Below are 26,082 nucleotides of genomic sequence, written 5' to 3' on the forward strand. Positions count from 1 at the left end.
AGCAAAAAGCCACCCAGCCAGAGAGAACAGCTCATGAGAAGCTCTGGACAGGAAGGGGCTCCACCAGCAGGGCTGGAACTCAGAGGGTGGAGAGGAAAAAGGCACAGGGTCAGAGAGGCCAGAGCTTGAAGGTTGGTGCTTATCCCCAGGCCCTGTGGCAGTGGTGTGGCAGCCCTGTATCCTAAGGACAGCGTTCACACAGGAGCACAGTGAACAGTAACCCTGCCCAAGGCGGACAGATGGCCTCAGCCAGGCTGTGCCTTAAGCAAGGCCTCACTGTGAGGGGGCTGTGCTTAGGCCTCGGGACTACATAATGGGTCTTGCTTAGGGCCAACTGAAGCAGCTGTATTTCTAACCACATCTCAGAACACTGGTTGCTAGGATTCCTCCCAGGATTCCAAGAAGTGGAGACAAGAGGTTAAGCGCGCAGCCCTGGTATCATGCACTTCCGGTCTCCAATCTGTCTGCTGTGTATTAGCTGGGAACCCACAGCAACGGACTCCCTTCTTTCCTTCCTTTAACCCTCCCTCCCTTCTCTCTTTCCTTATGCCCCATTCTCCCCCTCTCCCCTTCTTTCCATGCACAAGGGAGTGGACCCAGGGCTTTGCATTGGGATACTCCCCTAGCCTTTATTTAGATCAAGTTGCTAAAATCCTTACCACTTAGCATTCCACACGCTAAAAATGCTGGCAATTATCAAGCATTCGCACGAAGCAAAGGATGAACACAGAAGATGTGCAAAGCCCACTGAAAGGCTGACTGGTGCGGAGGGAGGAATGGGTCTACACTTACTGGCTAGCAGGAGGCAGGAGACCGCCACAGTGTACAGCTGCTTGGAGGCGGTGATGTTATAGCGGTCCATGAAGTGGTCCAGCAGGTAGATGGCCAGGTGCCGGGCTGCAGGGCACAGCTGGCAGTGGCTGCTCAGGAGAGTCAGGATGTCCACGAAGAACCGGCGGCTCTTCAGGAGCGGGGAGTGGGCTCGGAAGGTGGGCAGCTTCAGTTCCTGGGGGGACAGGCAGGGCAGAAGGGGGTCAGGGCTGGCTGCCTCTGGAGAGCCTCAGATGCCCCAGGCTACTGAGGCATCAGTAAGTGGTCAGAGAGACAGGAAGCCATGCATTTCCTGGGAAGGGCTTGCGATATAAGATATGCAGACCACACAAGAAGGAAAGCCTAGAGGCCAGAGACCACATCTAAATTCTTTCCGATATTCAGCCCAGTCCTGATGGGCGCCCATCTTCCTCTTGCTTCCTCTTCCACAGCCCAGGACCACATGAAAAACGTAGGCAGAGTGTGGAGCTCATGGCTGAGTACAGTGGCACATGCTTTTCTGGCTTTCAGGAGGCCGAGGCAGGAGGGATCATAAATTCAAACTGAGCCGGGGAATTTAGCAAGATCCAGTCTCAAAATAAATACAAGGGCTAGGGAGCCCACCCGGAGGATTGCTGTGATTTTAAAACCAGCCTGGGCTACACAGTGAGTTCAAGGCCAGTCTGAGCCGTACAGCAAGACTCAGCCTCAACAAAATAAAAATAAAAGTAAAAGTGAAAAAGGAAAGGCTGGGGAGGTAGCTGGGTGGTACAGCACTTGCCTAGCACTAGCATGTGTGAGGTCTTAGGTTCAAATCTAAGTGCTGGAAGAAAACAAATGTAGCACACAGACAGTAATCTGTCAGTGCGCACTGCTAATTTCCTCTGCGTGTGGGATTTTTTTTTTCTTCCTTTTTTTTGGTCTTTTTGAGGCAGCGTCTCACTCTGTACATCAGGCTGGCCTTGCACTCACTGTAGCCCAGGCTGGCCTCAAACTAACATCGATCCTCTGGCCTCAGCCTCCCAAATGCTAGGATTATAGGCGTGGTCTATCACATCCAGTGAGTGCCAACTTTTTGAAAAACAACAACAAAAAAATCCTAAAAATGTTGTTGGAATGGTGGTACAAAGAACTCCCAAGTGCCCTTCACTTAAATTCAGTAATTATTTTGCCTTCCTTTTTCGCAGGGTGGTGGGTACTGGGCTCGAACTCATGACCTCCCACTTACCAGGTAGGTGTTTACTCCACGGAGCCCTGTTTTGCCTTCTTTCTACACACACACAAAAGTTCCAGGCATAACAACTAACCCAAGGAGCACCGCTAAGACTATAAGCCTTTGTGATATATACACTGCCACATTATCTGAATTTTATACATCTAACACAAGAAAGACCAGCCCCCCAAATAGCACAACAAAGATTTTAGCACGGAAAAATCCTGCTTCCATATCTACCATCAGCTACTGTTTAGAAAACATTTTATTGAGATTTTGTTAAATAGGGAAACAAAACAGAAGCAAATGGAAAGAAAATAGAAGGAGGTGGCAGAAAAAGAACTGTGGGAGCTCACCATGGGAGGCTCCAGGGGCGGTGGTGGTGTTAGGACAAACTGGTGTCCCAATTCGGGGTACGCGCCCCTCATTTTGTGGTGCTGAGGATTGAACCCACAGCCTCGCACATGGTATGTGACAGTCCTGCCTGCTCCCAACTACACTCCCGGCCCAACACAAAGCGTTTCCCAACTGTTAGCATAACTAGCCCAGACTAGCACAGGAAGGTGCCTGCTCGTTCATTCATTCATTCATTCAACTGTCCCACCAAGGACAGTACCGGTGATTCCTGGACATGAGGTATTAGTCTAGGCACTGGGCAGCTGGAATAAAGTAGGCACAGATCTAAATGTAGGGCAAAACCACAAAACTCTTAGAGGAAAACAGGACTGCAGCTTTATGACCTTAGATTAGGCAACAGTTTCTTGAAAATGATATCGAAACCTGAAGCAACAAAAAGAAAAAAACTATGGAAATTGGATTTCAAAATCAAAAGTATCTGTGGTGGGCGAGGATGTGGCTCAGTGGCACAGCACCTGCCCAACAAATGCAGGGTCCTGAGTTCAATTTGAGGTTAAAAAATAAAAAAATAAACAAAGTGAGATGACAACTCACAGAATAGGAAATATTTGAACATCATGTGTTCCAAAGAAATTGTATCTGACCATACAAAGAACTCCTTCACATTACAGCATAAAAAGAGGAACAATCTACTTTAAAAATGGACAGCCGGATGTGGTGATAAACGCCCGTTATACACTCTCGAGGCTGAGGCAGGAGAACTGCCATGAGTTCAAGGCCAGGCTGGGCTGCAGAGTGAGGCCCTGCCTCAAATAAAACAAAACAAAAAACACACAAACCAACAAGTGTTGGTGAGGATGTGGGCAAAGGGACCCTCCTATACTGCTGGTAGGAGTAGCCATTGTGGAAAAGTTTGCAGGCTCTCAGCACCACATAAGCCTGCAATTCCAATCCTTGCTATACCTCTAAGAGAAATGGGAACATAAACCCACAGCAAAAAACTGTGCATGCATGCTCACTGCAGTGTCATTCCAAGTAGCCTACCGAAGGAAAGGCACCAATGCCCAGCAACAGATAAACGATTCAATAATAATCTAGGCAAGATCTTTCAGCATGCACTAAACTAAATTAGGAACGGATCAAAAATCTAAGTATTAAAACAGAAACAATAAATCTGTTGGAAGTTAAGAGTAAAACTCCTGAAGACATTGGTGTAGGCAAAGACTTTATGAACAAAACTCTGACTGCACAGGCACTGTCACAAAGCCTCAACAACGGGGATGTCATCTTATTAAAAAGCTTTTGCACAGCAAGAGAAACCACCAACACAGTGAAGACACAACTCATTATGTGGAAGATGTTTGCCAGCTGTTTCTCAGACAAAAGATTAGCTATCGAGAACATACAAAGAACTAAAAAAAAAAAAAAATCTGTCCTTCCAGATTTAAAGACCCAATCCAAAAATGAGCATCTGAGATGAATACACATTTCTCAGAGGAAGAAATACAAACAGCAAATAACTATGTGAAAAAGTGGTTAGCATCACAGGTCATTTGAAAGATGCAAATTAAAACACTGAGATTCCATCTCATCCTTAAAAGAATGGCTATCATAAACGAAGCAACCCATAACAAATGCTGAAGGGGCTGTGGGGATAAGGAACCCCTCTCTACTGTTGTGGCAGTACAAACTGGTACAACCACTATGGAAATCAGTGTGGAGATTTCTCAAAAAAACTAGGAGTGGAGGTGTCATTTGACCCAGTTATTCCCCTTCTGGGTATCTTCCCAGAAGAATTAAAAACATCATACCACAGCAATATATGTTTCTAGTGGCACAATCTGTAATAGCTAGATCTTGGAAACAATCTAAATGCCCATCGACTGAGGCATGGACAAAAAAGATGTGGTATTTTATATAATGGAATACTATTCAGCCATAAAGGATAAACTGGAGACTTTTACAGGTTAAGGGATGCAGCTTGAGACCATACTCACAAGTAAAATCAGACACGTGTAAACATAGCGTTGTCTCACTAGTGTGAGAAGCTGAAACAATTTATATATGTGAAAGATGGTTAAGATAGTTACACTACTGATTTCTCTGAGTTCATTGAAGAGAAAGGTTTGTGCTAGTATTGTCCGGACAATTAAATGCAAATGTCTTGTATCCTGAGTAACTGATTTGAAGATAACAATATGCAATGTATATACCATGGTTACCCTCTTATTCTCATGTTTTGAAGTATTGTTTTCTCTCTCTCTTTAAAAACAACAATCATCCCGGTTAAGGAGTATCACAGGTCACAGGAGGATGGGCCTTGGATCATCAGAAGCCGCCTATGGTATAATTCTGTTTACGTAAAATGTCCAGAACAGTTGGCTCACACACACAGGATGCAGGTCAGTGGCTGTCAGAGGTCAGGGGCAGCCGTCGCTGGAGGCAGCTGCTCTGGGGGTGCTGCATTTCCAGAGCGATGTCACTGCTCTGTGACAGAGAACAGGGACGGCCGCATCCCTTTGTGAATAAATCAACAACGGAACGGCGTGCTTTTACAACGTGGATTTTATGTGATGGGCGAGCTTATCTCTCAGCAAAGCTTAGAAAGGAATAAGATGTGTCACTGTGGTCCATGAACGCAGGCAAAGGACACTGAAGTGACCACAGCTCCAAGCGGTGATGGCGCCAGGAGGCCCGCTGTGCACATGTGTGCTCCTCGTCTTCATCAAGCCTCCTGGAGGGGGTGCTTGGGCTGAGGTTCTACACTGGGACCCTGTGTCTGGCCTGTCCGTGGAGAGGGGATGGAGCTACCTTAGGAACCCTGGAGATTGCTCAAGGATGGTGCTGAGACCCTAAGTCACAACCTCTCCATGTCCATGCACTGGAAAAAATGGAGTCTGAAAAAGCCCCCTAGTCTGGGGCCTTATTGAAATAATGTAAATCTGAGACTAGAAGGCCTTTTTTTTTTTTTTTTTTTTTTGGCACCAGGAATTAAACTCACGACTGCGTGCTTGTAAGGCAGATGCTTATGCCGCTGAGCTAAATCCCAGCCCCTAGAAGGTTTTTAATATGTCCTTTTCTGAAAACACTTTATTTTTCTACCTAATGACCTACTTACTTTTTTGTTATGGAACCTGCTTTGGTTTCTTTCTTCCTTTTTTGTGGCATGCTACAGAGGAGAAAGACAATCTAGTTTTGTATTTTTTTCCTCAACCAGATTTTATTAATGCATTTTATTTATTTTTTTGAGACAGGGTCTCCCTACGCAGTTCAGGCTGGCCTTGAGCTCACTTTGAAGCCCCTGGCTGGTCTCGAACTTGTGATGATCCTTCTGTCTCAGCCTCCTGAGTGCTGGAATTACAGGTGTGTGCTCCCATGCCTGGCTATTGGTACATTTTAGATACACACAATGTTCACATTCATCGTAGTGAAGCTGTACCTGTACAAAATGTCACTTGTCTTGTTTGCTTGTTTTTCATCCCCATTCCCATTCTCCTGCCCTCCCTTTAACCCCTCCTTCCCTCCCCAGTGAACCGGGTTTTGAAGGAGTGCTGGGAATAGGAAAGGGTGCTCTGCAGGAGAAACAGCATCCACAAGACCACACAGGTGTCCACTGAGGCATCTGTAGCAGTTGGGACAGCCAGGCAGTGGGGTGCACCTGTTTTAGAAAACCAGCTTGGAAAGGCAGGGTGCCAGCTCTAATAGCTGCCCTGCTGGGAGGGCAATAGGGAGCCACGGTAGAGTTTGGAGACCCACTGAGTATCGTCCAGCTCTTCCTGGCCTGAGGCCAGATAGTCAGCAGTGGCAGCTGCTATGGGGCTGCTGCTCCCCAAACAGAGCTCTCACCCCACCAGCAGCCCCCGCGCGGTAACCAGCTGCTTGGGTATTTACTCAAACCACAGGCTCCAAGTTCTGGCTCAAGACGAGAAACAACCATGATCACAGACCCTCGGGTCTGGTAGACAGCTGCTGGAAATCAGCCTCCTCCGCCCAGAAACCTTTGGCTGGACAATGCCAGTCAAAGGGTAGCCTCAGCAGGGAAGTTCAAAGCCCCCGAAGCCTAGCTCAGTGCCAGCCTAGCTCAGTGCCATCTGGATTTCCCCTTGTCCCAGCAGAGAGAAGTGAGCTCAAAGCAGCACACTGCACCTCTGACCGAGCGAGCCTTCCTGGGAAAGGACTATTTGCCTTGCGCAGATTCGAAAAGGCGGCATAAAGAAAAAGCGATGGACCATTAGAAGGGGCAGAAGCCATGTCAAGAAGGAGTGTGCAGGGTATGGTGGCCCAGGCTAGCCACAGGGGAGGCTGAGGCAGGAGGACTGTAAGTTTCAGTCCAGCCTAGGCAATCAGTAGACTGCCTCAAAATAAAACATAAAAAGGGATGGGAATATAGCTTTGTGAGTTCCATTCCAGGACTGAAAAGCAAAAATCAGACAATAGGAGTGAACAGGTAAGGAGGTTTTTGTTTTTTTTTTTAACCGGTACCAGGTATTGAACTCATGACTGTCTGCTTGCAAGGCAGGCGCTTATGCCACTGAGCTAAATCCCCAGCCCCCCAGGTAAGCAGTTTTTGTTTTTGTTTTTTGTCTTTTTATCGGTACCAGGGATCAAACTCACGACTGCCTGCTTTCAAGGCAGGCGCTTATGCCACTGAGCTAAACCCCCAGCCCCACAGGTAAGCAGTTTTACAAAGGCTATTTTCTAGCCTCGCAGAACTGGGAAAGATTCCTAGAGAGAGCTCCCTAGGACACTCTTTCCTCTGGATCCATTTCTGTTTGTCTCATAAATCTTGGTATGAGTGTGAGTTCCCGCAGGGGCTGTGTTGTGGTTACTCTCTTGTTGCTGAGACATCACACCTGACACGCACAACTCTATGGCACAGGGTTTATTTTGGCTCCTAGTTGGCAGAGGTTTCAGTCCACAGTCCACTGGCTCCGAGGTGGGCAGCTGGGCGGAGGGCGGGGCAGTGGGGGTGCATGGAGAGGGATCCAGGGAGGAGGGAAGGAGACAGAGCCTTCTAGGCCACGCCCCAGTGACCTCCTCCTCCAGCTGGGCTTCACTGCCCAGATCACATTTAGCTACAACCTCATCAGCGGCACTGAGTACCACACACACTAGACCCAGTCACCTCCCCGAGCCCCGCCTGTGCACCCAAGAGGCTATGGAGGGATATCCAGACATAAATCCTAACAATGGCCTCCCTCCCCTCTCCATCATTCCAAGGCAAGCTTTCCTGGGGCTCCCTGCCCGCTAAGCTTCAGGCCCACATGCTGCTTACTATTTATGCCTCTTCTTGCTCAACTGTGAGCTCCAGAACGCTGGGGCCAGGTGCCTTACCCACACGGGTTTGCCCAGCACCCGCTACGGTGGCTGGCACTGAGCAAGGCAGGTGTGCAAAGTAAGTGCAGAGTAAATAAACAATGAACACAGACCAAACCCTGCCCCACCCCTGCACGTGGAGAAGCAGCTCCAAGTCAGGCAGCTCTGGCTGGAACCCCAGCCCCCCACTCACTAGCTTTGGGTACACTGGTTCTGGCTTTCAGGACCCTGGAATGCGAAAGGAGGGTCAGGCTGGCGTCTATGGAAAGTACCGGAAAGTACAGACACTCCGCAAGCTTGCTTGGTGCTTCCCTGAAGCTGGATAACCAAACTCCGGCTAAGTGGCCTGGAGCCTCGGGAAGAGCCCTTGGGCGCGCCAAGGAACCCGCTCTGAGTAGCGCAGAATGATGCTTTCAACCTGGGGGTGTGCAGACAGCGGGGGGGGGGGGGAGCCTCTGCCAGAAAGGACAACACAGTCGTCAGCACGCCCGCCCCAACCCCAAACCAAATGCACTTAGCAACGCTGAGCCGGCCTCGCTTCCTGTGTCCCCCAGAGGAAGGAGGACTCATGCCATGGACTCGTGGACAGCAGCAGCCTCTGCCTCCTCCCCCGCTCGGTTCCGGAGTCCCGCTGGTTATTTCGGTAACCCAATTAGAGAGAAGGCAGCGGAGAGGAGCGGAGGTTGCTGGGGCGCATTCCTCCCGAGCACTGTCAACCTCAGTGGTCTCCAGCCTCCAAGGCCGAGGCAGCCCCAGTGCAGGGTGAACAGGCGGGGGAGGAGGGAGGAGGAGACACAAAAGGGCAGCCTGCCCTGGCAGCTCGCGAGGAGCTCCCGGATCAGGCAGGCGCTTGGCAGGCAGTCAGCCAGGCCGGGTGGGTGACCTTCCTGCAGCGGCGGGCCTGGCAGGAAGAGGAGAGAGACAGGGGCTGAGGAAGGGCAGCGGTAGTCCGGTAGTCCGCTGTCCCCTCCCTGGTCGCCAGCTGCGCCGGGGGGGGGGGGGGGGGGGGGAAGAGGCCTCATCTATCACCTGAGCCAGCTGGGGGGGAGCCCTCCCACAGGTGCGCCTGAAATTTTGTGCAGATTTCACTTTCATGCTTTCAACAGTGTCTGAGGCTTGAAAACTTCCATGGTTCATGGCGAACCACTTTTATTATTTCAATGACCAGTGATCCAGGGTAGTAAGACCCAGCTCAAAACATCCCCAAGCATTTCCTGGCAACTTGGATTATCCCTTTAAAACTCCTCTGGGTTTCAATCCCAAGGATGCCAAGCCCGTGTAGAGTTCTCCTTCGTTCTATGAATTATAATGTTCACTGGTGAATTTAAATTTTTTTTTTTTGGGGTCTTACCAGGGGGCTGGGGATTTAGCTCAGCGGCATAAGCACCTGCCTTGTAAAGCAGGCAGTCATGAATTCGATCCCCGGTACCGATAAAAAGGAAAAAGACAAACAAAACAAAACAAAACAAAAGACAGGGTCACTTTGTGCAGTTCAGGCAGGCCTTGAGCTCACTTTGTAGCCTAGGCTGTCTCGAACTCACAACGATCCTCCTGCCTCAGCCTAGGATTACAGGCCTGAGCCATGATGCCTGGCAGATGAATTTAGTTTTTGAGACAAGCCCTCGCTATGCAGTTCAGTCTGGCCTTGAACTCACATCAATCCTCCTGCCTCAGCCTCCTGAGTACTGGGATTGTAGGCATATATCACCACAACCAGTTTGATGAATTTTAAACAACAGAAAAGAATCACAAATGATCACTTATTATCCTTCCTTCAGAGTGAACAACAAAGTTTCACACCATTTTGTGGATGTTTCTTTATGCAAACTTTTCTTTTTTCTTGGTTTTTTTAAGATAAGGTTTCACTTTGTAGTTCATAAAACCCTTGGTCTCACTGGGGCACACTGGTATACACCTCTAATAAACCTTATGTTCACCCCCACTTTATCCCCTCCTCTCCTCGCCCCTCTCCCTCATCTCTAATAAGGTTCCGTCTATTCTCAAGGCACCTCTCTCTCTCTCTCTCTCTCTCTTTTTTTTTTTTAACCCCAGATTACTCATATGAAAGAAAACCTACAATACTTGACTTTCTGGGTCACTCAACACGAAGGACCCCAGAGCTATTCATTTCCTACAAACCACACAGGTGCTTTTCCTGCCTGAAAGTCCCTGTGTGTGTCACATGCTCTTCAATCACCTGCCGAGAGTGCCGCAGTGTGCATGGACACTCAGCCATCAAGGCAGGATGCTGGCTTCCTCTCCGGATGCGTCAGGAAGTACCACAGCTGGGCCAGAGTCTCTCTGTGTCTGGTTTTCTGAGGAGGCTCCACAGCATCCCCTCCCAGGAGGGCTCCCTTCTTCTGCACCCCCACTTTGCTACTTGGGATCTCCATTCAGCCCATCCTCAGAGCGACCTCCCCCCCCCCCCACCGCTACCCACAGCCTGCAGCTGCTTCGAGCTCATGCGATGTGTCTCCTGGGTCATTGGCGGTCCGCCCTTCCTCCCACATGGTGAGATGTCCCTGAGGCAGGGACCTGCTGCTCTCCCCTGCTCCTGACTGCTCGGAAAGGGCCCCCTGCACCTGCAGAATGAGTGACTGGACCTACCCATGAATGAATGAATGAATGAATGAATGAATGAATGAATGAATGGAGTCAACGAAGGAATGGATGAACCGTTTTAGCAGGGTCCTCCCTCTGCCTGTGGTCCTTTTTGCCTTCTTTTTCCTTGGGGTTCTCTTATCCACCCTTGCATCCCGGGTAGCCTGGGGGCAGGTAACTGCTGGACCCTGTTGGAAACCCCACTGTGACACACACTGTCACTGTGAGTGAAGAACTATTCAGAGGGAGGTGACAGCATCAGGATAGGGTTGATTTCTTCAGCATCCCTCTTGGCTACTCGGAGCTCTGCCTGGGATTTTTCTTGCAACAGAGGCTTCACCAGGAGAAAGTGAGTAGGCTTAGGAACCAAACCCACTCAGGGTCTCAAGCCAGAGGCAGCAGCCGTCCCTCTGCACGGGTTGTGCAGGCGGTCCCTCTGCTGTGCCTCTCCACAGCAGCTACTGCTTGCCTATCTGTGCTGGTTTAGAAATGTCGTGGGCAGACCAAGCCCAAGTGGAAGACCCCTGCTGAGAAGGTGCAGAAAGACAGAAAATTCAGTATGGACGCTCATGCAGCTCTGCACAGACGTGCATGAATCGGGACAGCACCCTGACCGCAGGGGAGTCGGGAGGTAACGGTTACAAATTCAGCCGGGCACCCGTTTTCATCCGAGTGGAGGAAGGAAAGTTCTCCTTGGCATCCTGTACTGCCTACTTTTCTTCTAATTGCTTTGCAGTTTCACTTCTCATTATTAACACTCTTCCTTGAGACATAAACTTAAAAGTCATCTTTTAAAAAAAAATTTCGAGGCAGGGTCTTACTCTGTAGTTCAGGGTTCAGGCTCATCCCTAACTCACTGTGTAGCTCAGGCTGGCCTTGAACTTGTAACTGCCTTCCTGCCTTGGCCTCAGAAGTGCTGGGTTTACAAGTGTGTGTGCCATCACAGCTCGATAAAAGTCACTTCTGAAAGTGTTCCCTGCTCATGATTCTAGGATTTTTCATTCTCTCCTTTATCCACTCTTACTGTTCTTCCTCCCTGCTAGATGATCGGCACCATTTGGGCAGAAACTGGGCTGGTCCCGTTCAGCCTCATGACACTCCATAGTTATCCAAACCTCCAAGTTTTGAGAGTGGTAACTACTAATAGAAACAACTTGTTCTTGATCTCAGCTCGTACCCAACCACTCCTCCTATATGAACAACTTTGCTATGGCTTGTGTCTAGATGTCCCCCAAAACCTCATGCATTCAGAAGTGGGGCTTTTCAGAGGCAGCCGGATCTAGAGTGTGTGGTGCTAGAATCAAATTAGTCCAGTCATTGGGTTGGCACTGTCCTAGGTGTGGATCATGGGAAGGCCCACTCTGGGTGTGGGTGCCACCTGCCCCAAGGTAGGTAGTTTGGACTGAATAAAGGCACAGAAGAGGGCTGCTGTGGCCACTTGCTGTTGCTGCCTGCTCTGAACGTTTCCTCCTCTGCCAGCCCAGCCTGCCTTGGAGCCAGCCAACTATGGACTGAAACCTGTACAAACTAAGCCAGATAAATCTTTCTTCCTTTAACCTTGAGTGTTGGGCTGGGAGTAAGGACGTCTATATTTACAGAGAACTGGGTGTTTCAAGAAGAATGATAAACCATGCACCTAACAGTCCTTGCAGAGACAATGTTTCTCAGTGTGTGTTCAAGGATACACTAGGCCTGAGGTATCTACCCTGAACAGCGGGGTTCTGTTTGCTGTGGTTTGGGAAACACTGCATACTGTATTCCTCCTTTCTAACAGGAACGCATAGATTAGCCCAATAGAGGTCCTGAAACATTTAAAATCTTATACAACATTGCAAAATACTAGGTTACATTTTTTTTTTCAGATTCTAAACCCAGAGATTTACTGGAAGTCTTGCTGAGATGAAGAATCGCAGTTTCCTACTGCAGAATTAACCTTCTACAAATTTCCATAGCATTAGTATCCTTGGAGGGGCCTACAAGAGGCTGCAGAGGCCAGAAGCCAGTCAGCTAAGGGCTGGGTGCACCCCGAAAGAGGTCCAGGGCCTGGACCCAGGATTAACCCCCACCCTGCCCCAGCTCATTCATAATGTACATTGTACACATTTTTTGGCAGCTCTGGGCCAACCGCTGACCTGCTTCCTCCCTGGAAGCCCTTTGTTGCTACTGAGTAGGCTGAGGCTCCTGTCGCTTCAGGGAAGGAAGCCGAATTGCACCCCCAACCCCCACGAGCTTCTCTCACATTGCACCCCCAACCCCCACGGCAGGTGCATTTGCCTTTGCTGGTTGTGATGAATAAAAACAGTTTTAGACTACCTTCTGAGATATTCAGATCTCTCCATATCTGTACAGATAGCTACAGGCCTAAGACAGTCTGAGAGCTTCTGCACTTATTATAATGAGGTGTGAAGAAACACCCCTGTGTACCCTAGGTGACCAGCAGGAAATGGAGGCTTGCAAATCTCAAGAGAACGGGGAGGGAGCTGGCTCCTCAGAGGCCGCAGGAGTCCACGCCCACCAGCAGCAGCAGGCCCCCCACCCCCACCCCATTGCTTCACACCCCAGGAGGTACATTAAGAGTGCAACAGTGGGAACACTATTGCACCACTCTCGGGAGGGTGCCTGCCAGCAGGATGCCACAACACCCTCTTCCAAAGTAGTCAGGCTCGCTTCAGCAGTGAGAGGTCACCACAGGTGTCACATCTGTCACTTGCCCCTCAAACTCCACACACCTCCTTCCCAGGAGCCAGAGCCGCTGCTCCTGGGAAAATTTCTGTCCCAGGCTCGGGTCCTGCAACCACACAAGTCCTCCCAGCCCTCATTGGTCCCCATCTTGTCACACCTCTGAGCCCCCAAACACCTTCCAAGAAAACATTCAGTATCTTTCTACGTCCCCCATGAGGATCAATGGCTTCCTGACCTAACCACAGCACAGGTGTTGTGATCCGTCCCTAGCCCGCTCCAGCCTCTCTGTAATGAAGTTAATGCAGAGATCCCTTCTCTTTCCCTAGGTAAGGGAAATTCTTGGCTTTTTTCGTGTTTTTTGTTTTTTGTAGCGCTGGAGACTGAATCCAGGACCACATGCACTAGGAATGAGGTCTACCCCTGAGCCATCTCCCCGTCCCATTGCTACCTAACAGTTTTAGGCAGTGGCCCCAGAGCTCTTCACTTCCGACTTCCAGCTCCTGTCCCCAACCTCCAGAATTCATCTATGTTCTCTCCCGGGTACCCTGACCCTAAGGTGAACCCTAAAAAAACGGCAGCAACCTCAGTACCAGCACCCCCCCTGCTGGCCTCTGCTCTCCTGCCAGCCCAGGGTCCAAGGCTTCTCACACGGTGGTTCTCTGGCCCATGGATCAGAGTATCCTGAAGGCTTGTGTAAAAATAGAGGTTCCTCCTGGTACTGGGGCGAACAGCAGACCCCCAAGAGTCAGGTTCACCCAGAGCCTCAGAATGCTCAACCTGACACCAGCAAGATGCAGCCAAAATGAGCTCAGGCTGCGTGCAAACTGGTCCTAACGCAGTGTCTGTGGATTTTACAAAAAGAGAAAACAGTGACACACAGCAGGAAGACGACATAAGAAGAGATCCAGGGAAGACAATGAGGGCGGAAACTGCAGCCATAGGCCAAGGGACTCCATGGATTGATTGCCAGGAGCCACTCAAAGCTGGAGGAGGAGGAAGGGGTCTCCCTGAGAGCCTTCCGGGAGCACAGGCCTGCCGATGCCTGAGCTTCACACTCCTAGCGTGCAGAGGAGAGAGTATGTTTCTGGTGTTGCACCCCAACCCCGAGCCACTTTGCTACAGCTAACCAAGTGCCTTCCATTCAGACTCCCCAAATCAGAACTCCCGGGGCTGGAGAAGGGTGGGCACTTTTCCTGTGCTCTGCAAATTTGAGTCTGGTAAACTCCATGGAAATAAAGAGGTCTGCTTCGTTGAAAACGTAGCAGGTCCCACAGGGGTTTGTTTGCGGGTGCTGGGGATAGAACCCAGGGACTGTGAGTGCTGGGCAAGCACTCTACCACTGAACAGCGTCCCAGGACCCCTACCACACTGGGCACAATCAGCTGCTAAACACATGTGCCACCTGACAGAGTGAGTGCGCGTGGGTGTTCAAGCCTACAAGTACCTCAGTCAGGATGGCTGCACCCATGGTTTTTCTTTCTCCAACAACTTTCAGAATCAAATCAGACAATGTGCGCAAGGCACCTGGCAGTCCTGGTGCACTGCAGTGACTGTAAACACCACTCCCTCTGTGTAGCAGGACCAGGAGAAACTAAGTTTCTTTCTGGACTCCACTCACCAAGAACAATGCTGGCTGTGAGAACAGCAGATGAGGCTCTGCTCTGAAGTTACTTTGTTCCAGCTGGGGACCTGGCTCATTGACCCTCCCTAAAGTCTAAAACCTCCTGGGTCTCTGCTATGGCGATGGGTGGTTGCCACACCCAGATGATGAGGGGCCATTTCCAAGGAGCCAGCACCTCATCTTAAATCCTTTTTCTGTTTGTTTTGTTTTGTGTTTGAGACAAGGTCTTGTTATGTAGTTCAGGCAGGCTTTGAACTCACTATGGAGCCCAGGCTGGCCCCAAACTTGCAGGATCCTCTTGCCTCAGCCTCCCATGTGCTGGGATTACAGGTGCATGCTACTGCTCCTGGCCCCTTACATCCTGCACCCCAATGTCAATGCTTCTGGTCCACCTCTCTGCCCTAACCATGACCTTGCAAGCACAGGTCCATCACACACTGCCCTGAGCCCTGGCAGACCGCCTTCCTTCCTCCACTTCTCTCTGCTTCTACTCATTTTTCCAATCCTTATCAAAGATCACAACCTCTTGACAGCTTTTTAAGACACCCCAGGCAAGGAGGTCTGACCTTTGGTTCAGTGGTTATCAACAATGGGGGAGAGGGCCTGCCTCTACAGCTGCAGGGTCTGTGGTAAGATACTTATCTCGCCTGTCCCATCTGTGAAACAGGGATGATTGGAGGGCCAGGAGAGGGGCTCCCCTGACTGCTTACCTAATGGAAGGGACCTTAAACTCTGAGCATGCAGCAATGCCCACTACAATGGGGGCTTCACTACTGGCTACCATGGCCATTACTGTACGCCTGTCGATCGTTTTGTATGACTGTCCACAGCATTGCTAGAGACGCCCAAGGCAGCCATGTCTTTTTCTGGCACAGCCTTTGTGGGGCTACAAATTATATAAAGAGTGCATTGATTGTGAATGAAGAGGCCCTATAGCCTGGTGGAGCGCCAAACAAGCCATGGACAGACAGACGGAGACACAGAGGGTCCACGGCAATAAACCAGCACCCAGCCTCCAGAAGAAGGCTGAATCCCTTCTTCAAAAACTAGCCGCCAGGAAGGGCCCTGACACCTGGGAACAGGTCTTTAACAGCTGACAGAAGCCAGCAGAGCCCGGGGTGCTGGCGCCCTGGAGTAGTCTCAGCTCTACTGAGAGGTAAAAAATTGAGGTACTACTTCTGCAACTGGCTCAGGGAATGTATGAATACAAGAAAGGAGAACGGTCAGGCAAAGTTGGGTATGACACTCTCAACTCTTCCCTAAGTCATGTAAAACCCGGACTTCAACACAAAAGCAGAGGTAAAGAGAGATTTCAACTTGGAGATGACAGCTGGGCACGCACTGCAAACCCCAGCCTCCTGCCTTAGGCGGCATTGCCCGGGTGTGAGCTGTCATGAGGGATGTCCTCGAGTGTCACGCTATACTGTGATTCCTGAGAGACTGGGCTCATCAGGTCCCAGTAGCAGCAAACAGCCGGGCCTTTGGGCACCAACTTCCCCACTTAATGGTGGCTTTAGGCCTCATGATGAAGCTGTCAGGGCTGCTGTCAATCAGCATGGTGGAGTTATGGGGCCATGAAGTCCAGGAAAGCAACTTGGGGGCCGCCATACAGCCCTCAGTCAGACAGGGCGATGAGCACACACCAGGGTCGTGGGGGGCAATGGGAGCTCCACTTAGAACTGGGGGGCCAGGCCTGCCGCCGGGGCCCTCAGAGGCCCTGAAGAGTCGCACAGACTGCTCTGCCGGAACCAGAAGCCACTCCAAGCACAAGCAATTGGGGCCCGGCCCTGACCTTGTGCGGATGCAGGCAGCTTCCCTAAGGAAGCGATGCTGTAGCTGGAAGCCAGCGAATGCTTGGTACAGCAGTAGGAAAGGGGGAAAGGAGGGCGGGAAGAAACCAAACTGCCCCCAGTGAACTCAAGATAAATGACAGTGTGAGGGACAGGTCAAAGAATGTGGGACGCATAGCTTGGCGGCACAGCGCCTGCCTGGCAAGCACAAGGTTGTGAGTTTGATTCCTGGCACCAAAAAAAAAAAAAAAAAAAAAAAAAGTAGGATGCTTAGGCAGATAAAATGTGCTTTCTTTGATATTAATGGCATAAAAATTTTTTTTAAGATGACAGTAGGGAAGGGGATTGTTAAAAATGAAAAGACTTAGACAATTTTTAAAAATGTGTCAGGTGTGGGAGGTCCATGCCTGCAACTCAGGAAGGAGGGAGAGTTGAGATAGAAGGATCACAAGTTCAAGTCCAGCCTGGGCAATTTCATGATTCCACAAGACCCTGTCTCGAAATACAAAATGAAAAATAAAAAAGAGCCGAGATGTAACTCAGTAAAGACTCAGGGTTCAATTCCCAGCATTTGGGGGGGACAAACATAATGCACAGACCTTTGTCTGAATTATGACATAAACAAGTCAACAGTAAAAGCCCTTTTTTGTTGCTGTTGATGTTTGATACGAAGTCTCACTATGTACCCAGCCTGGCCCTGAACTCATGGCAATTCTCCTGCCTCTGCCTCCCCAGTGCTGGAATTACAAGGATGTGCCACCACACCTGGCCTGTTAGTGAAGTGACCTAGTGTTTGGAGAACAGGCAGAGCAGATACTAAGGTGGGGGGCCAGGGGGATGGTGGGAGGAGAATCACACTACTGTTCCTGTACTTTTGACAACTGTTAACATTTCTGTATAAAAAATTAAGGAAAAAATAGTGTTTTGTCCAAGAGTTAGAGGTACTGAATTGTCTGTAATTTTTTTTAAACAATCAGAAATATCAGCTGTCTCAAATGGCTTCACCATATTTTGGCCCATGAGCTGCAGTAAGAACCAATTCCCTCCTGATGAGTACAAACCCTGCCCTCAGTCACTGACTCTCTCCAGTTCCCAACGCTTGCTTTGCACAACATCAGCATCCTCCCCTCCCTCCTCCTCTCCCCACTACAAAGCCACCTCTGTCACCTGACAGCCATTTCTGGCCTATGGAGCCAGTGGTACAATGCCGTCCCTATGGAAAGAATGCCCATGCAGGCCATGCCTATAATCCCAGCACTCAGGATGCCGAGGCAGGAGGATCACCCGTGAGTTCGAGGGCAGCCTGGGCATCTCACCCTCCCCACTCTAAAAAAACACTAACCAAGAATGCTCAGTCTCTGGCACTGTCCTCTCCAGTGACCCCAAGTGACCCAGTGCCTCAGAACAATTCGAGTTCTGCCTCCGAAGGATTCCATTGCCAAGTGACTGCCTCTTGGGCTTAGGGGTAGGGCAGCACTGGGTCTAGGAGAGAAGAGGTACCGTTTCCGAGACGGGTCCCCTCAGTGAGCCTCCAGCCTTTGACAGGCATCTCAAACTGCTCCCAGCTGCAGATGGGGGACACAGACCCTACAGTGAATCCAGAGAGCACCTCCCTCTTGCTTTCCCATCCTCTCCTGGTTTCCCCACTCTGGTTCTTAGTCCTTTTTCTTTTTGGCAGTAGTTTTTTTTTCTTTTTGGAACAAGCCCAGCAGTATTCTACCACTGAGCTACATTCCCAGTTCTTTTTACTTTCCTTCTGAGACAGGGTCTTGCTAACTTGCTGAGACTGGCCTTGAATTTGTGATCCTCCTGCTTCAGCTTTCTGACTAGTTGGAATTACACATGTGCACCACCACAAACAGTTCTTCTGGTTTTTTAAAAGCACAGCCAGTGAGACACTTTTTTTTTTTTTTTTTTTTTTTTAAGATAAGGTCTCTGTAGTTCAGACTAGCCTTGAACTCATTATGCAGCCCAGGTTGGCCTGGAACTCACAGTGATCCTCCTGCCTCAGCCTCCTAAGTGCTGGATTTCAGGCATTCGCCATCACACCCAGTGAGACACTATTTTTAACTAATCCAGATGGCACTGAGTTTTAAAACTCTACTGAGAGTTAGCAAAGTTCTGGGGAAGCAGGCATTCTGCCGTACCACTAGCAGAAGTGTGAACTGGTGCAACCTCTTGAGAAACTATTAACTGATGACATGCAAGGTTCTTAAAGTCACATCCTGGGAGCAACAATTTCATTTTAAGAAATTGACAGGAGTAGTCCTGTCAATTCACAGGGGTACTCCTGTGAGCATGTTCATGGGTACATGCACAAGGAGCACCACCACAGGGCTCCATCAAATCAGCTGGTCATTGAAAAATTCTGACAGGCATTCCATCGGGGGACGGGTGAAGAAACCAGGCTGCATATGACTCAGAAATAAACAAACATGAACAGATGCAACCACAGGTGTGCATCACAAAAGCACCAGGAAGCCTGCAGGGCCAGAGCAGGGGAGTAGGCACCTGCGCCTGCATTTACGTGGAACTCTAGAAAACACGAATCTTCCACAAAAGCAGATCAGTGATTGTCTAGGGCCTGTGGCAGCATGGGGGCGACAGAGCCAGCACAGGAAAAGGGCGCTTTCTTTCTAAGTGAATGGTGAGGTTGGTCCCCCAGCATGATTGGTAGCTGTATGTGTATTATATTTGTCAAAGCTCACTGCACGCTGTAATCTGTATGTACCTGTAAAGTCTGTACACTGTACTATATAAAAACAGCACTTCAACTTCAAAAAAAGTGACTAAGCAGTTCTACTTAAATATCCAACAGGGAGGGTACGTTAGCCAAACCGGGGGCACCCATAAAACAAAACACTATGCATGAGGTTGGGGAGCACAGAAGCAGAGGCAGCTTTGCAGTACAGACAACTGAGGAGAGTTCAGCTTAGAACTATACTATACTCCACAGCATAATCACAAAAAGTATATAGCCAAATAGAAAATGATCAAAAGAAAATATTCTACTTATTCATTTAGTATGACTCTATATGGTACCTACTACATGCCATTACTATTATTATTATTATTTTGTCTTTTTGAGACAGGGTCTCACTATTCTGTTTAGGCTGGCCTTGAGCTCACTTTGTAGCCCAGGCTGGTCTCCAACTCACAATAATCCACCTGCCTCAGCCTCCCGAGTGCTGGGATTACAGGTGTGTGCCACCACGCTCAGCTCTGCCAGCCTTTATTTTTACAATTGGTAGAAGATAGAAACATCCTTTCACCTCAGAGTTTCCATACTAGGATTTCACTAATAAATCTTTTCACTATCATTTTACATGCATGACTTTTTAAAAAAACATGTTCATGTGTGATCTATTTTAAGTAAGATTAGCTCTTTATAGCTTTCTGCTGGTATCTAACAGTGAGGAACTGGGTGGAAAAGAATATGTGAAAGGTGTCCATGGAAAATGAACAAACCATTTTTAATAAAAAATACTTTCAGGGGCTGGGGATTTAACTCAGTGGCATAAGCACCTGCCTCACAAGTGTGCCATCGTGAGTTCGATCCCGGGTACTGATAAAAATGAAAAAGACAAAAAATAAATAAATGAATAAAAATAAAAGCCACTTTCACCTAGAAGGAAGAACATACCCCAAATGCCAAGAGATTGTTTCAGAATGGTGGGGCTGTGAGGGTAATTTTACTCTCTTCTTTTTTGTCTTTTTCATTTTTATCGGTCCCAGGGATCGAACTCACAACTGCCTGCTTGCAAGGCAGGCGCTTATGCTGCTGAGCTAAATCTCCAGCCTTGGTAATTTTACTCTCTTCTGTTTGCTTATCTGTATTTTTTGCAGTTTCCTATGTGCCTGCATGCATGTCTCTGTGTGTGATCCCCATGTAACTTCCTTCTGTCAGGTGACCGGGTTCACTTGGGAACTGGTAGCTCTGCTCCCTTCACCTGAGGGGCTGAGTGAAGCAGGAAGACAAGGACAGTCAGGGCACAGGGCCAACTGCCAGCCGTGCATGCTCTCTCCTCACTCTGCACAGGCCGCCTGTGCCTCGCCAGCCCTTCCCTATCTGTTCTCTGCGGAGGATCCCAGATTTCTCCCTGGGACACCGGGTAGTGGCTGTTAAGAGATGAAAGGATCCCTTCCAAGGTGAGTGTGCTGCTCTCGTCGCTGGGCGCTTTGCTGTTCTAAGACTTGGAGGACTCTAGCAACAAAGCGAAGTCGTGGTTCAGTTTTGTCACTAGTTTGTCCTATATAATAGCGAGGCATTGAAGTCAGGGAGCCATCTTCAAGGGCAGCTCATCCAGCCCCCAACCCCATCTCCAGCCTCCTCGATTCACTTCCCATCCCATCTATATGTGGGTCCTGGGGCAGCCCAAGGCACGTTTGCAGTCTGGACTGCAGAGAACTCCTCGTCCTGGGAGCCTCAGGCAGGGCCCACTGCTTGGGTCACCTGAAGACACAGCTAAGAGGCACTCCTGTCAGTGCAGTGGGAGGGCTTGTCAAGGTATGTCACCTGGGTATGCTAGGACCAAGTCACACATTGCTGGGTTTCAGCTGGACACACACAACCATCCACAGTGTCTAGGCTGCCCTCCTCTCCGCAGATCTGGGTGTGTCTGTCTCCTGCCAGAGGGAGAAGAGCAAAAAGGAGGGGAAGAGAACTGGAAAACCTACACGGACACAGGCCAGCTCTTTTAACAGAAAGAGTGAGAGAAAAATAGAACTGATATTAGAAAACAGAAATAAAGGAATATAAAAGCTTTCATGGTCACTAGAAAGGAAGTTTTGACACAGGGGCCAGGGATGGAGCCAGAGTGGGATTCTAACTTCACACACTGCCTAGTTTGGGCGTGTCCCCTGACACGGAGACCAGACCATGCCATCCTCACCCCAGGACAGACCACCTCAGAGGCCACGTCTGCAGGGAGGGGTGCCAGGCAGTCACCCACCAGATCACAGGAGGAGGCCTTAGCCTGTAGACACCCCGAATGAGGACAGCACCCACAGCTGCCACCAGGTGACGCTGATCTAGGGACAGTACATCTCTTGGAAGCCACTCCAAAAGAAGAGGAAACACAAAAGCCTGCAGAGTGTGATGCCTTCTACCTTGTATTCCCATGTCTAGTTAAAATGGCTTTTCAAATGAATTTACATTCGAGCTTTGATGCAGGCAAGCATTTGATCTCAAGACAGTCACAGCTCTGTGCCTCCCAGTTAATTCCCCACCTGTACAATGAGGTGAATCATCCCGTGGGGCTGAGAGGAGGAGAAAACCGATGATACATGGGAGGTCGAGGGTACAGAACACAGCAAGTGCTTATAAATAGGAGCCACCAACACTATCCGCATTCAACAGGACTGGTGTTTGGTAGGTTTCTGTGAATTCAGTCATAAGTCAGCGAAAAGTCCTGTATCAGCCCACCGTTTCAGACAGTGAGCTCTCACACAGCTGAAGCCTTCCCCGCATGGAGGTCAGAGGGAGGCTCCGGGTGGGTGGTAGCTCTGCTGATCTCAGACTGGGACAAAGGGGGAAGACTGATGTCCACCCCAGAAGACAGAGTGCTTGCTGTGGCAGCAGGAAGAAGGACATTTGGCCTGCAGGCTGCCCAACACCCAAAGTGTTAAGCTACGTTGCAGCAAGCAGGACTTGGGGACATGGCTTTGGGAGGAAGGAATTCTTTCTTCCTCTCAACTACTGCCAAAATCACTAAATTCAGAAAGTCTTCCACATTCCCAAGCAGCGTTAAAACACAGTTGCAAAAGTCCTAAATCATGGTCTTTGCTTACTAACTACCTCCGAGCTGCAAGTGAAGACTGCACCAAGGGAACATCCATCTGAATTGGACATGGGTAAATCCTGTCTATTTCTGCTAATGGGAACTCCTGATAGAGATCTGGGAGGGATTATCTAGACTTCAATTGTCTGGGCTCAGCCAGTGGTCATTTTCCTAAGATCCTGAGGCTGTCCTTTGGTCCCCGCCATCAAGCCTGCTCTGTGGGCGGCTGTTTTTCTAAGCCTCTGCCCAGCATTAACTGAGAGACCATGCAGGTTTGCAGGAAACTTGGGAGGCGGCCCGCAATGGGTATTGTGCCTGGCATCACAGACAACAAACACTGAGAAAGACTTGGCAGCGGAGGGCTACTCCGTGGCACACTCCGGGGCCCTGCGGTGAGCTCTTGGGGATGCACTCCTCCACGGCCACTTGATGGTGTATCACTGGATGCTCTGGACTCCCAAGGTCCCTCTGCATTGGGCGCTGACCTGGGAATGGCCACGGACCACTCACTGCTCACACCTACAGGAGCTCAGGGTTTAGGTGGAGACGCAGCGGTGACACACACCGTGAAAAAGCGAGCAGAGGGGAGACAGGCTTCAAGCTGAGCGCTGTGCCCTAATTCCATCGTGAACTCACTCCAACCTGTTAGTTTGTGGATACCAGACTCCATATTAATTTTAAACTTAGCTGTATGCAACTTGCTGGGGAAAAAAAGTGGTTCTAGATTTTAATCTGGATACTTATGAGGGCACCAGAAAAACATCACTGCTGGCTTCCTGCCTTTCTCACCAAGGGGGCCATGATGGGCTCCTCCTTCATGGTCAGTGACGAAGGTCAAACGGCTACGGGACATCAGGTAAGAAATCTGCTTCCCCTGTACCAGCTGGGATCCCACCCCAGCAGAACGGTCAGGAGGAGTTTCCAGAGGGAGGCCAGTTCTAGGTCAGAGGCAACAGGGTCAGAAGGTGATCAAAGGAGGAATTTCAAGGCTTAGCATGGGATAGTGGAGGTCAGGGGAGAAGAGGAGAGATTTCCCCAGAGCTACCTGGATCCTCAGCTCTTGCTGCAGGGTCTCCAGCTGCATCCCAGCGCTCAGCAGGTTTCTGTCTCTCTGGGTCTTAATCCCATCACTGATTCAAAGATCCAAGGAGACAACCACAACGTTATTAGAAAGTTTGCCTACCGTATTTGTGGGCCCCTGGAGAGGGTGGGCACACACCCCTGTCTTTGCTGGAGCACACACTCTGGGAAAGGCTACTGGCCTCCCACACAGCAATCGAACCAGAAGTCCAGATACCAGCCTTGTACTTACACAGGTGATGCCACTGTCTCACTTCATCTTTTTTTGTGTGTGTGTCTTTTTCCTTTTTATCGGTACCAGGGATCGAACTCACGACTGCCTGCTTGCAAGGCAGGTGCTTATGTCGCTGAGCTAAATCCCAGGCCCCTCACTTCATCTTTTGAGTCCTACAAAAATTTCTCTCTCATTCACAGAAGAAAGATTGAGATTTTGGGGTTTTTTTTCCATTCTTCTTCTCATTTGATAACACAGTGGGGTTCTGTTCTAGGCACCAAGGCCCCAGCACTGAACAAGACAGCTAGGGATTCTCAGGGAACCTAACTAGTCAGAGTACATCTTGCTAGTTATCAGGTAACCGAATTAGCTGAATACAGACTGCTCCCTCTCCAAAAGGGCAAGTCAGGCCAAAGTCGTGCCTCCCAAACTATAAGCAGATATCACACCCAGCGGGGCTTCTGACAACCACTCAAGTCTAGGCTCATAAAAGAAGCTAATTCCTCACCAACGCCATCAGCTACCACCCTCAGGAAAGGAGCAAGACCCTACCGCCCCTTCTTTTGAACTGAACCACCAAGACATGGACTTCTCCTCCAGGTGCCTACCATGCTGTATCTTGGGAAGACGGGGAAGAACAGACGACCAGGGGGAAGTTACAGCGTGGGTCAGCAATGCCAGATGTAGTAGGTGAGTAGGTACCGGAAAAGTCTTGTGGGATTGGGAGACGGCCACGCCCCATGAGGCTAAACCCCTTCAAGGCTGACAGCTCTAACAAGCTGACAACTCCAACTGGTCAGCACAGTTCCCGTGGACACCCCTAGAGAGGGTGCTGAGACCTGTTTGCAGAGGGTCTCAAATGCCCTCCCGGAGACCTCTTTCTCCTGCTGCTGGGTTGAATAGTGACCTCTTCACCATTCACACTCACCCAGAACCAGAAGGTGACTATACTTACAAATAGGGTCTTTACAGACAAAATGTGTTACATTGTGGCACTCGCCTAGTTGAGTGAGCAGGCAGAGGTACAGATCCATGGACAATGTGAGCATGCGGTGAGAAAGCTGCAAGCTGAACAGTGCCAAAGGCTGGCGGCACCCGCCAGAATTCAGGGACTAAGAAGGGCAGAGGCCCCTCTAGAGCCTTCAGAGAGAGAAAGAACAGGCCCTTGCCAGTGCTTAATCTCCAATGTCTAGCTTCCAGGGTGACAAGGGAAGGAAATGGCTGCTGCTCGGAGCCCTCTAGTCTGGTACCCCAGCATGGTAACTCCAGGAAACCCATCCACTCCTCTCCTTCACACCCGGGCCCCACACCACGTTTCTGTCTCAGCCAGGCCAGGCGCAGTGGGAAAAACACAGACCTGGGCCTCGGGTCCCCTGGCCCCTGTCTCTGGCTGGAGCACAGGCATTGCATTTCAGCTGCCCACCTCCTGCCAGGAGGCAAACTGGCAGGGGAGTTTTTGTTTTTTGTCTCAGTCTTTCAGTTTTGTAGTCTCTTTCTTCAATGAGAGTTTCTTAAATTTCAATCATTGGGTTTCATCATACACACTCACGCGTACACACACACACTCGCGCATACACACACACATGCACACACACACTTGACCAAGCACTCCCAGCTCTACCATCTGCCTAATATTTCATTACATCGAGTTACTATCTTTACTTAAATATATTTATTTCAGGCAAGTGCTCTACTACTGAACTATACCGCTAGCCCAATGGATTTACTGCGGTACCTCAGTTCACAAACTGAATTCTTTCCATGATCCTGGTCGCAAATCAAGTGGGACAAGAACTGAATCAAATTTAACGATGAGGTTCAATGTTGACCTTATGGGGAAATTTGTTTCGGTTCTCATTCAATTCGGTTTGTGATCTGAATCACAGAAAGAACTAAGTTGGTGAATCGAGGTATTTTAAAAGAAACTGCTACGTCATTACTTTGATAAATAGGAAATCAGCGTTAATATATAGAAATGTGTGGGTGTATATATATATACACACACATGCTGCACATGTCAGCAAATCCACAACCTTAAAAGTCTTTTAAAATTATACGGAGGTGGCAGCACTATGGGGAAATTGGGAGCTCGTGGCTCTCCTGGTCAAAAAAAGTGCCTTCGAGTTTCCCAGCCTCCGGTCCCACGCCCCCCACCCGGGCATTCCGGGAGTCGAGTGCTCGCGCCAGGCGATCCGAGGACGCGGAGTCAGCAGCGAGGCTGAAACGCCCAGTCCCGGGGGTGACACGCACCGGGAGGGACTGACCTTCTCGCGCAGGGTGCAGTGGACGTCCGAGGCGACGCGTCCTTCCCACCAGGGCTCATCCATCATCGCGACTGCAGCGCGGCGCCGCGCGGCTACCGGGGTCTCGGGGCGCACCCTGAGAGGACACGGGAGCTTCAGCGTCGGGGCGCCCCGCGCCCTCGGGGGGGCCCCATCGCCGCTCGCGCCGGCCGGGCGCCCCCTCGCGTTGGCTGGCGCTGGCGGTCGCCTCGACCCCGGGTGGCTGCGGTTCCCCCTGCCCTGTGCCCTGCACCCGCGGCGAACTCCAGCTCGGGGACGACTCCCAGGATCTGTCTCCCCTTCTGCAAAAGTTGCAGGGAAAGTTGCCGAGCGCAC

The 26,082-nt window shown here is 50.0% G+C and overlaps 1 protein-coding gene across 1 annotated transcript in view; it reads right to left on the reverse strand.

Moving 5' to 3' along the window:
- The window catches only part of Ccnjl (cyclin J like), a 46,472-nt gene that overhangs the window by 20,136 nt on the left and 254 nt on the right, over window positions 1–26,082 (reverse strand). The window contains exons 2-3 of the mRNA XM_063230736.1: window positions 25,729–25,843; window positions 793–1,006 (exon numbers count right to left, since the gene is read on the reverse strand). Coding sequence (XP_063086806.1) covers window positions 793–1,006; window positions 25,729–25,794 — 280 coding nt within the window. The 5' untranslated portion in view covers window positions 25,795–25,843. The remainder of the gene's footprint in view (window positions 1–792; window positions 1,007–25,728; window positions 25,844–26,082) is intronic.

This window comes from Cavia porcellus, unplaced genomic scaffold (genome assembly GCF_034190915.1).
Source record: "Cavia porcellus strain 051 isolate PalLab524CR breed Dunkin Hartley unplaced genomic scaffold, mCavPor4.1 scaffold_19, whole genome shotgun sequence".
Classification (NCBI taxonomy): Eukaryota; Metazoa; Chordata; class Mammalia; order Rodentia; family Caviidae; genus Cavia; species Cavia porcellus.